Here is a 15647-nt window from a genome sequence, read left to right as displayed (position 1 = left end):
ATGGTGAGCATTCCTGCCGTTAAAGCAAAGGTTTGTTGGGCGAGATCTCGGTTTTTGAAAATGTGAGTAAAGGCGACATGAAATGCATGTCGCGGTTTTACATGGAGTAGCTGGCAGTGAAGATCATATATTTGGACTGACTTGCAGTTGTTGCTGCTGTTTTTTTCTTCATTAAACCCAATTAAAAGGAAAAAAAATGCAGAAATAGGTGAACAGGCAGCAGCCAAACTTGCAGAACGTTTTGCCTGGCTTGACCTTTGGAGCAGACCCTGGCACACCTTCACGGCACATTCGCAGGACACCATCACTTCCTCAGGCCTTTCTGAGGACCATGTGCTGCTTGATGCTGGCATGCCATGCATGAGGTCTCTCCTTAGGCTCTTCCTGATGCAGCCCCCTCCAGTGTAAATATTAATGCTGCATCAGAACCAGGTGGTGTTGTACTCATCTGGATTCAGGAATATGCATTGTCTCATTCCCCTCCAGGCTGTCTTTGGATTTTTCTGAGAGGGCAGTAATGTTGCCACACGTAGTGAAAAATAGCAGTGCTGTTCTAAATGGGAGGGAATGGTCTTTTATGAGGATCCAGGAGGCAGTATGGGACATCACTGCACATTTCTTCATGTAGATTAGCTGCAAGGGGCCCCCACCTTCCTGTTAGTTTGCCACACGTGTAGCAGTTGGCATTGGTTGCGGACCTGGGAGGGACGCCCACTTCTGGAACGCTGATTGATTTTGGGAGAAGCCGAGGAACCTAAGCAGTCGTTAATGCTTTTCTGCAGCGTGACATCAGTGGAGATAATTCATCACGCCTTTCCAGCTCTGACTAACAGCAAATCGCTCAGTTTTCTGTGATTTGTGCCACGTGTTTCTGTCACGCACGTCTTCCACCTTACTGTTTGTATCTGTGCCCTTGATGGTTCTGGTAAAAAAGACACCCCACCCCCCCTTCAGAAGAGCCACCGACCATGACGTGCATCTTGCCCGCAATTTCATTTCATGTGCACGCCTGTTACAAATGATACTGCTGATTATCATTCCTTGTGAAGCGCGGGCATGCAGCCATGTGCACTTTTCCTCTGTGCCGCTGTGAGCTACCTGGTGCGATTTCCAGTGATGCTGACATGGAAACCACACGTGGGGTTACCGAGTTATGGGGGTGGCTGAGCCAAACTGTTCATCATGTGAACTTGCTGTTCTAAACTCCTACTTCATCTTGGTGGGTGGGTGGGTGGGTGGGTGGGTGGGGGATAAATCATAGCGAGGCAAATTATTTTTTTGGTGGCCCTGCGGTTGCGTTTCCTCTTCCCTGCCACATTAGGTTGCCTTTCATGATCGGTGCTACGAGAGGTTGTTGTCCCTGCTTCATGGAGCCATTGTGGAGTGCTCTCCTGAGACTCTGCATCACATGCTGTTGTACCATGGCAACCCAGTGTAGGTAAACCGGGCCCTTAGCGACTGACCCTGGATCTGTGCTGATATCAAGGTCTGTTTACCTAGTTAATGTTACCACTAGGATCTTTATAACCATTATAAGGTCTTACTGTGGTAGTTGAGCATTCTGGGGAAATCCACCTGTAAGTAGATTAGGTAAAAGAATAAACCAAAAACATGGTAACATCAAAAGAGGATGTCTGTTTCCCATAATAACAGGTGACAGAAACTGACTAGTCTGCCAAATGTTGAAGAGGGGGGGTGTCCCAGTTTACAGATTTGCAGACTCCAGGAAACCTCTTCAGGAATTTTTTACTGGGGTGTGGCCTTGAAGACAGTGGAACTGTCTAAGAATTTGCTAGAAATGTGTGTGAGTGAAGGCCACACCTTGGGGAGAGCAACCTTTGACATGGTTCTGTTGACCCTTTCATGGAGATATGCAAATCCTGCTGGCCGTCTGGCTTAAAAAAAAAAAAAAAAGGGACACTAAGAAAATCTGTCAACGGTCTTATGTAAACAGCAAGCTGGCTGTTGCGCTTGTTAATGTGAAACGAAAACAATGGAAGGACAAGCAGATGGCGTTAAATCTGAAGTTCTGTGTAGCGCCTCGCTGTGGCCGAGCTCGGCAGTAACTGATGATGCATGCAGCTCCTACTTTTCAGGGATAGGTGCTGACATTTGTCAGAAAAGCAACCAGAGCCTGCAGTTAGGGTTCCGAGAACGGAAAATGTATATGAAGTCACCTCAAGGCTTCCCTGGCCGTGTGGTATCTGTGCGTGCCGTGCTGCCGCACTACGTTTGGAGGACGACATCAGCCTGGTGCTAATGTCCGCCATGTTCCGCCTCTAATTGGAAGGGGCGTCGCTTGCCCCGAGCTAAGTGCTGTTGCTAGGATCTGACTGTAGCTGGGTTGTTAGCCCACACAGACACACACACACACACATAATGAATATTGTTTTCCCCTGTGTCATGCAAAATATATCTTTATTTAGTTATCAGTGATCATTGTTGACACACCACAGCACACAGTGCACAACAACGAAACGTGTCCTCTGCGTTAAACCCATATGTGACACCATGACAGCAGGGGGCAGCTAATTCAGCGCCCGGGGAGCAGTGCTTGGGGGCTGTACCTTGCTCTGGATACCTCAGTGGTGCCTTGCTGGTTGGGGATTCGAACCTGCAATCTTTCAATTACAAGTGCGCTTCCCTAACCGTTAAGCCACCACTGCCCATATGTATGTACCTGTATACTGTGTCTGTTGTTGAACTGGGCTGGAAGAAGGAACGCCTACAGTTTGTCATCTTATTACGACGCCGGGCAGAACAGTGTCTGCCTTTGTGCTAAACAGAGCACCATTATTTCTCTACATGGCCCTGCTGCTCCTGTGGGTGCCGCCGTAGCACCACTGCTCTTTTGGAAATTACCATCGTGACGTTTCAGGGCCCCCGCGCGTGATCGGAAATGTGGCAGAGAGAGCAGACTTTTGTTCGTGATTTGAACGTGTGTGTGTGTGTGTGAGAGAGAGAGAGAGAGATATGGGAGGCTGGCTGGGGTTCCATAGTTCTTCAGGATGCCATTTTAATGGGCCACATTTTCTTCTGGAGTTCCTCCATTCCTTTTGGAGAAGGTTGCTGAGAACTACAACCTTACAATAGTTCTCTCTCTCTCTCTCTCACAGCTTGGAGGCCACAGTTGAATGTTTAGGTTTAGTTACTCGATTTCCCCCTCAGTCCCTCCCACTTGGGGATTTGTGGGCCAACACTTAGGGTGTGCCCCACTAAATGGAGGGTGGTGCTTTCCACTCACTGATACCCCTCTGTGTCCTGGTAGTGGTTATATCGTTGACCCTTGTGGACCTAAATTTGCCACCTTTCACCGGAGAGTGGGCTGATATTTAATAATGTGGGGGAAGTAATATTTGCTTATATGTTCACTCAAGTAAAAGTGGTGAAAATAGCGACTGCATTGGTGAATACGAGCGGAATCCATGTTTGATTAAGATAACGGTCTGTTGTGCCTCCCTGGAGACTTGTGTATTTGCCTGACACAAAATATGGGCTCTGAATGATTGATGAAACAAAATTAATGTGAAATGAGTCATTTCAGTTAGTATTGCATGAGATAAACATTCAGGAGTGTTAAACTTAATTGCCTGTCAATTAGCTTAGTGCTCTTTGATAATGAAAATACATCAATTTAAAATTACATCTGTATAAAATTGAATTCTGTAAATAAAAAAATAATGTGCTAAATTCTTTTATTTTCCATGGTAACTCGGAGATATCTGTCCATCATCTAACCCTGCTTATCCCAGTCAGGGATGCTGGGGGCCCTAGATCCTCAGGTAGCATAGGGCACCGCAAATATATATTTATGAATGATTTGAAGGGGGAAAAGTGTGCTAGCTTTATTGAAACACATCCCCAAAAGCTGATTATCTCAGATTTTGACAGAAAAACAGATCAGGTTTATTAAAACTGAAGTAACTGCCCAATTGAGGCAAGTTTTTTTGCTAATTAACTCTAGATTTCTGAAAGTAAGTATTTATAGCAAAGCACAAGACGGTAGTAAATAGCAGGAAGATTGGCCTCTTCTGAGCCAGCCGTCATGCTGCCTTGTGTCAGGTCAGGCGGTCTTTTGAGCCTGGTCTCATACTGCCTTGCATCAGGCTGGGAGGTCTTCTGAGCCAGCCGTCATACTGCCTTGTGTCAGGCCAGGTGGTCTTTTGAGCCTGGTCTCATACTGCCTCGCATCAGGCTGGGAGGTCTTCTGAGCCAGCCGTCATGCTGCCTTGTGTCAGGTCAGGCGGTCTTTTGAGCCTGGTCTCATACTGCCTCGCATCAGGCTGGGAGGTCTTCTGAGCCGGCCGTCATGCTGCCTTGTGTCAGGCCAGGCGGTCTTTTGAGCCTGGTCTCATACTGCCTCGCATCAGGCTGGGAGGTCTTCTGAGCCGGCCCTCATATTCCCTCACATCAGGCCTGGGCGGTCTTCTGATTCAGCCCACTTCCAGTCTCTTGACAGCACATGCTTTATTGTTCTGGTTAATGTTCTTGTCAGCCTTGAGTAATATTCTGAAGCTTTGATTGAGCAAATTGTATTCTTTTTAATCTCTCCCCTACCAACACGGATGCATACGATGCCGCCTCCTCTGTGGAGCTTCGCCTCTGTTTATTGCTTCACTTCTCCTTCCTCAGTCATGTGGAGGCTGGTCGCTCGATAGGGCTTGGAGCATTCTGCTTTTGCAGTTAGCAAAACTCATTGATGCAGAACTGGGGAAAGCCCAGGGAATGGTACATATCCTTATGTATGCAATATGCGTGACAGCAACGCTTGGGATCTGAGTGCAGGGTCAGCTAGCATGCAGCACTGGGTATTTAGCAGTTTGGGCCTTACTGATAGATCCAATGGCAGCACCAGTCTGCTGGCCCTGGGATTTGAAGCGGCAGCCTAGGAGTTACAGGCACAGAGTCCTAACTCATTAAGCCACACACTGTCCCAGTTCTGCTCATCGTGATGATACATTTATGTATAAGTATGGTGGTAGCAGGATTTAGTAAAATCCCTGATGATGCAAGCAGTTGCAGGACGTAAGGGTTTGGTAGCATATGAATGGGATGAAGATTGGGAACTGGAGGTTGCTATTTTCCATGCCGGTTCCCCATGCTGTGGTTAACTCCTACATTTTGTCACTGTGTTCAGATGGGCTTACTTGTGTGTTCATGTGTTCTTTAGCGATTGTTGGTTTTTGAGCCTTTTGTAGACTAGGGCTGGCTTATTGAACTGTTTGGAATAAGCTTTCTTAAAGAGGGGTTTTGAATGGGCTTGTTTAAGTACGCTGTTTGAATTGCTTTAGTTGACATTTTAATGGTAGTCTCTGCAGTCGGGTTAAACAAGCCAGCTTGTATAAAGCTATTCCTCAGTCGGTTAAGTGTAGTTGGTCTATAATTGACTTTTTGAACAGTCAGGCTGCCTTAGGATGGCTATTTAGGTCTGTGCATAATTGAAAGATTTTCATGATGAAAATAAATTAAATTGTAATATGCGGCACTCATCTCCAGCTGTATTGGTGTAGAGGTAAAACTAATTTAAAAGTAAACTCACTTTCAAGGCCAAGGGAGTCTCGTTACTCGGCATTCCTTAGGCAGCGGTTTAAAAAAAAATTAAAAATAGCAGGTGTGTTCTTGCAAAAACCGGTTCTCCATCAAGGATGTAGTTGCATGCACATGCTGTATATGTAGAATGATCTTGACACTTCTACTGTCTTTGCCGCTGTTTCCTCAGGCCACAGACGGGTACAGAGAGCACCCTGAGCAGATGCCACAGTCGCTGGTATTAAATGCTGTCTGACAGCCTGCCCGGGAATTAGGCTTCAAAGGGTGTTTGCTGCAGAGGTTAATCACATTGCCTTTATGGGAGTGAGAGATGGGCATTTAATAGTGTGGGCCCTGGCAATGAGACATAAACCCACACCCAGTCACCTGGAGTCCTCCACAGCCCGCTGGGATTTATGCTGGTGAAGGTCACTTTGCGTTATTTAGTACTTACTGCCTTTGGGAAGCTCAGGTAATTTAATGCTGACTGTGATGGGCAATCCAGCAGTACCGCCAGTCTTGGACCCTGCCCACTACAACTGGGCCTTTTCCTGCCCTGGCCTAGTGCCTGGCTGAGTGCTGGTCTCTAACGTGACCCCCCTGCGGTTGTCTGCTCACTTCCAGCCCACTTCGTGGTGGAGCAGCCTTATTTATCTAACTGGTACACTGACATTATTAATTTACCGCATCGCCCGGTGAGCTGGCCGGCTAGCTTTTCCTAAAACGGATCCGGTGACGGCTGCAACAAAGAGCTGCTGCTGGGGAATGAAGGAGAAAAGTGGGGGGTTGGAGACATCGGCTGTGACGTGGGATATCCCACATGACACACACGTTTGCGGTTGTGTGAAGAGTTCGCCAAAAACCTCTTCTTCTTTGCTGTTTTAACAGGGTGGGGGGGGGGTTGGGTTACCATAGATGCGCGGACCGGATACGGGCCGGTCGTGATTCTTTTGGTCTATTCGTGGAGTGATTTGTTTTGTGGATGAAAAATGGAGGTGTTTAACAGCTACCAAAGTTTGCTGGAGGTAAAAATGTGTCGTAAAAGCTTTTAACTAGCTCACTCAATTCAAATGAGATGTTTTGACTCTGTACTTCTACAATTAATTTTAGTAATTATATGCGCTACTCATTTGATGATTAGGATGTGTGATCATTAAAGTACCAGAGTTTATGCCTGTGGCTAGTTCTACAGTAGCAGAATTACAGTGGAATATGGCTACAGTTTGAAAGGAACTGACTTTTTTTGCTTGAAGTGCCATCAGTTCTCTGCTGATTTATCCCAAATATCAAATTATACTGCATAATGGGTTGCACCCTTCACCCAATGCATGACATTTTGGTAACGGAATTACCGCCGCTGTAGAATTGCCCATATATGATATGCTTCCAAAATACGTTTAACGTATTCTTGAAGAAATTCGTTAGCCTTGCCTTTGTTTTTGTGGAAATATAAAAAATGATAATTGATGATGTTTTCCTCCTCTAGCGCTGGGTTGTAATAAGCTGAGAAAATCTGCGGTGTTCACACTGATAGCATAGCAGCTGGTCTTATCCCTGCCAGATGTATGCAAGCCGTCTTTTGGTGACACATTAGCTAAGGATCTGCATAGGATTTAAAACATCTAAACCGTGCCTGTAGGGTTTAAAGTGACACACTAAGTTGTGGCTGTGTCAGAGTGACTCTGAATTTGGATATTTATACCATCGTATTAGATTGTTGCTTTGTTGTCGTTCGTGGTTATCAAATTGTCAGTGCCCTCAAACATTCGGCGTTGTTGAGAAAGGATTTTAATTTGTTTTTTGTCCCAAATCTGTTCTTACTGTGTGAAACAAGCTAATTATTCACCAGAGACGGATCGATAGCTGATGTATTATAATTGGGATGAAACTGAACTACTTAAGAAGTCTGAATACTCTCTTGATTGTCTTAGTGGGTGGCAGCAATGGTTTTGAATGCCGTTGTGTTAGTCAGTCAGTTTTTATTTATGAGTTCCTATTGTTACTGTCTTTCTTAATTAACCTTTAGGTCTGAATGGTCTCTGTGAAAGCTGAGTTGATCCATTTCTTTGTTCAATGCCCGGCAGCAGGAATCAATGTAGTTCTATCCACGATGTAATTAAGCTGCTTATCCCACAGATAATATTTAATCCGGACCTAAAATAGCTGGGAGCAACTGAGGGAGACTTCAGGTCAGTGTGATGGTTAGGAAGAACTCAGCTGGGAGGTGACATAATTAAATCAAGGAGAAGGGAGACTGCTTAGTGCCTTAGTGCAATTGCTCAGGTGATCTGTTTGTGTTGGGGCCCCCTAAGATGGCGTCCTCATCATCGCCGCGTCATTGCAACAAGGCCGTACCCTCCTGGGCTGCCCCAGCTGGTAATTAGAGCCACTCCCTCAGTGCTTAAAAGCAGAAAGTGGAAACCCGAGACTGTGTTTACAGGGCGGCAGGCAGTCCTGCTGCCAAGGGAATAGGTCGCAATCACCAGGAAGTTACGGGTTCCAGTCCCCATAATGACTCCGCTGCGGTACAGCACATGCAGGAGCATGGGAAATTGCGGAGTGTGCAGATCCTTAGCATTAGCAGGCAAGGCGGAAGCTCAGGAACCGGGCATGCTGTGAAGGTGGCGGCCATTGGCCCGCCTGTCTCTCTCGGCTCGGTGCCTAACTTCTCCGGTGAAGTCCTCTGAAAAGGTCACTCTTTGATAAAATCTGTGTAATGAATGTTTCCAGTGGGGAAGCAGTGACGGGGAGGCGCCGTGCGTCGACCATCCCCTCCCCCCCCATGTGAAGCAGCAAGCACTGCAGAGCCGACCTTGTGGGGGTTTGGCCTTCTGCTCTTGTGGACCATGTACTCTGTACAGGCGTGCCCCCAAGAGCCTGAGTAAATTGGATTAACTGAAATGCCTGTCGTTGGACTGCTGGGGCGGGGGGTGTATTGTCCTTAAGCTTGTGGGTAAATAACAAGCAAGGTTGGAGTGGAGGATGTAATGCGAAGTGGCTGTGGCTTCCGTCCTTTCCCGACGGGATGGCTTCAGGGACAGCACCCATGTCACGGTCCCCGCCTCGGCCCGTGCCGCTTTTCCAGTGGCCGTCCGAACGTGATGGATTTCTGACTCTGTGAGCGTGTCACTGCCATAAATCAGCGGGTGGCTGTGCCGGCAGGCCGCGTCAGCACCACCGAGCGAGCGGCTCCCGCCGTAATCATGGCCTGGAAATGCAAATGGGACCAGTCACCGGCGATTTATGAATGCCGTCTGGGTGCGCTCAGAAAACCGGCTGGGGTATTTGAGGGGGAGATTATTTTCAGTGGGGTGTTTTATTTATACATTTGAGGTTTAATGTTTGGATCTTTTTGGTGCCCCCCCGCCCAAGCTATAATCTGCTGGCCCCAGTGGCTGTCTGACTTCCTGCCGGAGGAGTAACTGTATGCATCTCACCTCCTGCCAATCACTGCTCCTCCCCCCCGATAACACACTTTGCTGTCAGACCGAAAGGGATTTATTTTCCTGCAGACCTCCGACCAAATTGTTTCCGCCGCCTTCCTGATTGCTGGGGACGGCAATCATTCTTCAGGCCCGTCACCTTCATGTCGATCTGAAGCCAGTAACTGACAAAATTAATTCTGCTGACAGCATTGTTGCTTTCATGCCATCCTCTGTCAGGCCAGGGTCAATCATAAGAGTGACATCAAACTATTAAACAGTGACAAACCTTGACATTTTATAGCTAATGTTATATATTCTCACTCACAAGCGTTGTGTTTTTTTTTTTTTTTTTTGAACTATCTTCTGCCGTTCCCTGCCCTCCACCTCCTATCCCTGGCTCATGTTCGACGTCTGAGTGGTATGAGCTTCGGACTGGTGTGCGTGTCCATATTTGTTTTGCGCAAAGAGGAGTACTGGAGACAGGACTTGGTGAAAGGCCTTGTTTGTGTGTCAGAAGAAGTGAGGCGTATACATTTGTGATGTAAATGCCAGTTTGATAGCGAAAGTGGATTGACACACAAAACATTTACATTTAATTTAGCAGGTGCAGGCGATGTACATTTTTAAGAAAGCGGGTTTAGCCAGTGCCTGGAATAGTTGGGGGTTAAGGGCTTTGCTTAGGGGCCCAATGGTGACACCACTCTGCCGGCCCTGGGATTCCATCTGCCCATCTTTCAAACCCCGGCACAGCATCCCAACACGCTGAGCCGTACACCCCCTACAAAGCATTAGATAATCCATTGTGGGAAGGTATTTGTCATATGAGATACTTATGGGGTTCTCACTTATACTCATGGTATGTTTAGTTGCACTTATCATGGCTTCATTTAAAGGGTCAGGAGTGCCAGGCTCCCGTAATTGAATTTTAGATCATTCCTTGTTTTGGTTCCGAGTGAGAACCTTCCAAGTAGCGAATGGCTATGGGAACACAAGACCGGCATCTGTTCATGGGCTTTTGTTCCTCGGTGATGCTTCAGGGCATCAGAGAAGCAGATGTTGTTTGAAAAATCCTTTTGTGGCTCATTGGTTTGGGTATGGCTATCCTGATTAGGACCTGGCAGAGATCCTGGGAGACTGTCAGTGTGGTCATTTCACTGTCTGTATTGCAGATCTCTGTGGGTGATCTAGCTCTGTTTTCAACCTGGCCTTGTTTTTTCAAGGTTTGTTCAGTTTTTTTGGAAAGTGGGTCAGTACAAATGTCAGGTACCATTGGTAATGTTTTGTGGTGTGTTGGGGATGCCGCGGGGTTTGTTGTGGGGCAATGGTGTGTGTGTGTGTGTGTGTGTGGTTGGGGGGAGGGGGCAGGGGGCAGGGGGGGGCATGTTTGCTAATCTTTCCCTAGCACTGCTGCCGCTCTCAGGGCATATTGTAACCTGGCGGTCCCCTTTTCTCCTCTCCCTTCCTAGCTGGTGGGAGGCCATTTTGACCTGGAGATGAACTTCATCATCCAGGAGGTGGACAGCATCGGGTGCATGGTGGAGCTGCTGGACCGCTGTGAGCCTACCTGCCAGGCAGAGGTGTGGAGCATCTTCACGGCCATCCTGAAGAAGAGCGTCCGCAACCTACAGGCGTGCACCGAGGTCGGCCTCATCGAGATGGTGCTGACACGCATCGACAAGACGGAGAACATGATCGCAGGTTGGTCTTCTGCTACGGCCCCTTCTCCCATTTCACAAACTGACCTGCTGGGATGTGACTCCCTGGGAAGTATGGCAGGGGCCTCGCCAGATTGGTTATCATCAAATCTCTTACTATGCTTTAAATTGGGGTTGATATTTCCCAGTGGTGAGGAGGAGACAGTGGTGAGCCAGTAAGCAACAAACTCACCCAGTGGAAACCTCTGTCTGGGACAGACTGGGCCTTCTTGAGCTGCTGCCATTGCCGGTTGGTGCTGCCTTCTGACATGGGTTGTGTCACATGATCTGACTGCTCCGGGGGCAGAGGGGTTGTCGTCTCTTGCACTTTCCTAAATAAAAATTGTTGCAATTGGTCCAAAAGTCATCGGAGGTAGGAGGGGTATCCAGTCCACCTTGCTTTCAGCAGCTCTGCACCCCAGATAACCCTAATCACAGCCAGAGGTGGATAGTTCAGTTCCAGAATGTAAAAATCCAGATCAAGATTTTGTTTCAACCAACCAGTTGAATACACTGTGACTGTACTGGGTGGTTGAAACAAAATCTTGGTCTGGATTTTTATTTTCTGGACCTGAACTATCCACCTCTGCTAATGGCTATATAGGAATTATACTTCATGTAAACCACCCATCCTAGAGCCCTCTCGACGTTCCTCATCCTACCTCAGGGTGCATGGAGACATCGACCAGTCTCTGTATAATGTCAGAGATGTGCTGGGAATGTCAAAAGCGACTCCCCTCGGTGGCAGACCTTTGCTTTCACATTCTCGGAATTACCCATCTCAGTTTTAATGCATCTTGGGTGTTGGATGTGTCTCTAAGTGCCCTCTCTGTAGGTCAAGGTCTATTCCCCGAAGGTCCCATTTCACAGGTCTCCTTGATTGTGAATCCTGCCCGACGCTTCAGATAAAGCTCTTAAACAGGCTGGCTCCCGTTGAACCTTTAAGTGCGAAGCGCCTTTTCAGACATAACTTTTGACGTTTTTCCTTCTCCACCACAGACCTGATGGTCGACATGTTGGGAGTGCTGGCCAGCTACAGCATAACGGTCAAAGAACTGAAGCTGTTCTTCAGCAAGCTTCAGGGAGAGAATGGACAGTGGGTATGTGTGTCTTCCTATTATGGGATGTCTGCTTGTTTCTGCTGTGATGGTTCACTGATTGCCCGGCGTGTGTATTTGGGCGACGCGTCTGGCAAGCTGATGGTGAGGTGAGGGAGGACGTGGAATAAGGTTACCAGTATGATGCATTAGTCCCAGAGACTCAATACCTGTGAATAGAAAAGTAGGGATGGTGTGTGGCTCACTGGTTTAGGACACCATGCTACTGATCAGAAGGTCACTGGTTCAAGTCCCGCTGTCAGTGGAATGATGTTACCAATTGGGCCCTTGAGCAAGGCCCTTTAATATCAACTGCTCCTGGGACCGTCTGTCCCTCTTACTGGGTTGTACATTGCTTTAGATAAAGCATCTATGTCAATAAATGTACAGTAAATTATCTGGGTTTAACTTCTATGCCGCTCGCAGCTTTTCTTGAGCCATTAGCTGTTTGGTTATTAACAGCTTATTTAGGAAACGTAATCATAGAGCTATACAAAAATTTATCAGTAAAGCGTAAAAATCATGATGATGATGATGATGATGATGATGATGATGATGAAGTCCCTCCCTTGCATCGCGTCTTTGATTCCCACCCCATGCCATAAACGCCCACCATTTTTTGAGGTTGTCATTGCCGTCTGACATGTCAGATGTTCTGGATGTTAACATCCGTGTGCTTGCCTGTTTCACGGTGGGCGTGCATGCGTGGTGCTCTGACTCCTCCCCTCTTGTGCCACCCCCAGCCGCCCCACGCTGTGAAGCTGCTGTCGGTGCTGAAGTCAATGGCCCAGCACAGCGGCCCGGACTCGTTCTTCAGCTTCCCGGGGAAGACGGCAGCGGTGAGTGTGCTTCTCGAAACTCCTCTATCTTTCTTGGTGGTTGCTCTTGAAATTACCAGGGTGGCTTTGATCATTTGAAGTCATCTACACTGACACAGCGTTGGCTTGGGTTGATAGGAGAAGGGCACAGCAAGGCCGCAGACTGGCTAATGTTACCCATACCACCATCTGGATGTCATGTGGAATGGCCGTGAATTTCTCTCACAGCTGTGCACCAGCTGACAGATGCTAGCCTAGTTACCTTATCTCTGCCTCTGTTTATGGCTGAAACTAGTGCATGAAGTCAGGCTCGCATTGCCAGATTCCATCGTCATGGTAACAAGCGTGCCCGTGTGCGTGTCTCTGAACTCCCCTGCAAGGCTTGCATTTGTAATCCCACCCCAAAGTAAGCCTGTAGCTCCCTAAGCTGAAGCTTAAGTCACGTTTTAAATGTGATAAGACTTAACGCTGGTCTGAAGCTGATGACCTTCCCAGTGCAAAAAAACATAGCAGAGATTGTTTCACCATTTCTCATCCACTGAATGGACATCGAGAAACAGCTTGTCCTCACTGCAAGGAAGCAGATGAGCATCACAACTGGAGCCTGGAGGTGCCAATAATAGGCTCAGTCTCCCTGGGATTTCACCTGTTGTGATTTAAAAAAAAAAAAAAAAAAGACAAACATCCTTTTTCTGTCAGTGTGAGTGAAATGAGGGCAGGGCCTTGAAATTTGTAATCTTCTCCTCTGCAGGAGACCCCTGAACTAGCCAGTTTAACAGCTGATACCGTCGGCCTCCTTAGCTGTTAATTTAGCTGGCTGTGTCACTCCGGTCATAACAGGGCTGTTACAGGCAATGACAATCTGTGCAGAAATAGGCTGTTGATTGGATCTTGATCGAGTGTCGATTCTGAGAGAGCCGTCGCCCCCAAAAGGTTTGAGGGCGAGGAGATGGGTGATGTTGGCCAAATGGGATGGCTGCCATGAACACCGTGACGAGAGGGGAAACCGGCGCATTCAGAGGCAGCCTTTCCTCGGTGTGTCTCCCCGTGCAAAGTGCAGATTTTGCTTTGGCAGTACTGAAAATCAGCTGCATGGGGACACAGCTGGGGAACAGAAAATGATGCTTTTTGTTAGGTAGCCAGTGACGGAATATGGAAATCTTGTTGCCGGTAAGCTAACGTGCTGTGCTTCCTAAAGCCTTATTTCTGGACCATTTGTGCTGATATTGTTTCTTCAGGCTCGTCTGGGCAGTAGACTAACCACGGTGCACTGTTTCTGTGTGGCGGGGTTGTGTGACTGGGAATACCTCTGTCTGTGGCATCCTGTGTGAGGGGACTGGTGGGGGAAGGGGGGTTCCTGTCTCTGCCAGGAAGTAAGAGGGAGGGGGGAGTATGCTTCTCAGCCATGTTTCCTGACTGGCCTGGAAATGGCACGCCCGCTCCCCCCCCCCACACACACACACAGGATGCGTGTGAAACAGCACACTGATGATAATGGGAAAACAATGCATGATTCAAAATGGTGTCAGCGCAGATGGGGATCAGGAAAGAGCCAGTAAAGGGGAGTAAAACAAGTGGATGGAAGAAACTGGCATTATCAGCGGGGGAGGATGATGATGATGATGATGATGGTGATGAGCGACTGTTCAAATGTGGGGTGTGACTCTGCTTTCAGCTCCAAGCCCCTGTGCCCTTCATGTTTCTTCCTGGTCGCATGTGAATTTTCCTCTGAAGGTTCCCTGTAGTTAGCAGTAATTAGCGGTGCTTGTGATGTTTTGTCCAAAATGCTGGAGCCTCAAGGCCAGTGATTTTACCTCATATAGCGCTGTTTTGACAGGTTACTCGTCTTTTTTTTTTATTTTTTATTTTTTAAATCCTGACCAATGACACTCAGACCTTGGGCTTGACCCAGCCAATCCCCAGGCTTTAAGTCCACGATTTTAACATCCTTGATCCTTGACATACATGCATTTATGAGCGTACCATCTGTCCTGGGATTTCCTGTAGGATGACGGTGTTTGTTGACGCCATGTTTACCCCCCCCCAGGCGATCGCTCTCCCACCCATCGCAAAGTGGCCGTACCAGAACGGCTTCACCTTTCACACCTGGATACGTATGGACCCCATAAACAACATCAACGTCGATAAGGACAAGCCTTACCTGTACTGGTAAGTGTCAGGGTCCCCAGTTCAACACTGGGAGCTGGTGTCCCTGAGTTGCAGTCATGTGACCAGAGTCATGTGCCGTTTCTCTCCAGTTCAATTGGTAGATTTTTGTTCTTTTTAGGCTTGTGGGCACCCTGCAGCATCATTGCTGTTTTATGCGATCCTGCGTTCTCCAGATCTGATGAGATTAGTGTCCCTTTCTATTCAGAATCCTTGCATTACAGAGATGATCAGCCATGATAAATTTTTCCTGTTTCTAAGCGATAGCGTGAGATGCCAGGGAGTAGCCTGTAGCAGGCTCCGCAGGATCTGGAAACTAAAGACGGGAGCTGCTAACTGCTTGATGTTGGACCTAAAGGCTTGAAGAGTGGAGCTGAGTGAGGCTTGATACTAAGATCTTCAAGGCCTGGAACTAAGGACCACAGCTGCCTGGTGTAGAAGCCCTACCTCTGTGATCACTGATTTTGTTTAAACCTTGCTAGAGGGTAGTAAATCAGGCCTGCTTTGGCCCATTTTCAGGCAGCAAGTTAATTTTTGCCAAAAATTTAATTTACAGAAAACTGGATTGTGGATTTTTTTTATCTGTCTCTGTTAAACGTGCCTGTGTCCCACTGTGAGCGGGTGGGACGTCTCGGGCTGCCCCCTCTGGGCCAGCCTTAACACTGAAACGTGCCTCCCTGCCAGCTTTCGGACCAGCAAGGGTCTGGGCTACTCCGCCCACTTTGTCGGGGGCTGTCTGATCGTGACCTCGCTCAAGTCCAAAGGCAAAGGCTTCCAGCACTGTGTGAAGTATGACTTCAAGCCCCAGAAGGTGGGTGTCTAGACCGATGCCTGTGTGAAATTAGGTGCAAATGTTCCCTGATCAGATATGTAACTATGGCCTGATTGCTGTATTTCTGATTAATATACTTAACCCAA

General features: G+C 47.7%; 1 protein-coding gene across 2 annotated transcripts in view; it reads left to right on the top strand.

The window, feature by feature from the left end:
• The window catches only part of lrba (LPS-responsive vesicle trafficking, beach and anchor containing), a 156765-nt gene that overhangs the window by 5080 nt on the left and 136038 nt on the right, over positions 1-15647 (top strand). For both annotated transcript variants that reach the window (XM_072706912.1, XM_072706911.1), the window contains exons 2-6: positions 10421-10652; positions 11648-11748; positions 12489-12584; positions 14611-14732; positions 15414-15540. In XM_072706912.1, the coding sequence (XP_072563013.1) occupies positions 10421-10652; positions 11648-11748; positions 12489-12584; positions 14611-14732; positions 15414-15540 (678 nt within the window). The remainder of the gene's footprint in view (positions 1-10420; positions 10653-11647; positions 11749-12488; positions 12585-14610; positions 14733-15413; positions 15541-15647) is intronic.

This window comes from Paramormyrops kingsleyae, chromosome 25, assembly GCF_048594095.1.
Source record: "Paramormyrops kingsleyae isolate MSU_618 chromosome 25, PKINGS_0.4, whole genome shotgun sequence".
Classification (NCBI taxonomy): domain Eukaryota; kingdom Metazoa; phylum Chordata; class Actinopteri; order Osteoglossiformes; family Mormyridae; genus Paramormyrops; species Paramormyrops kingsleyae.
Note: the sequence above shows the minus strand (reverse complement) of the source record. Positions and strands in the feature narration are given on the sequence as shown.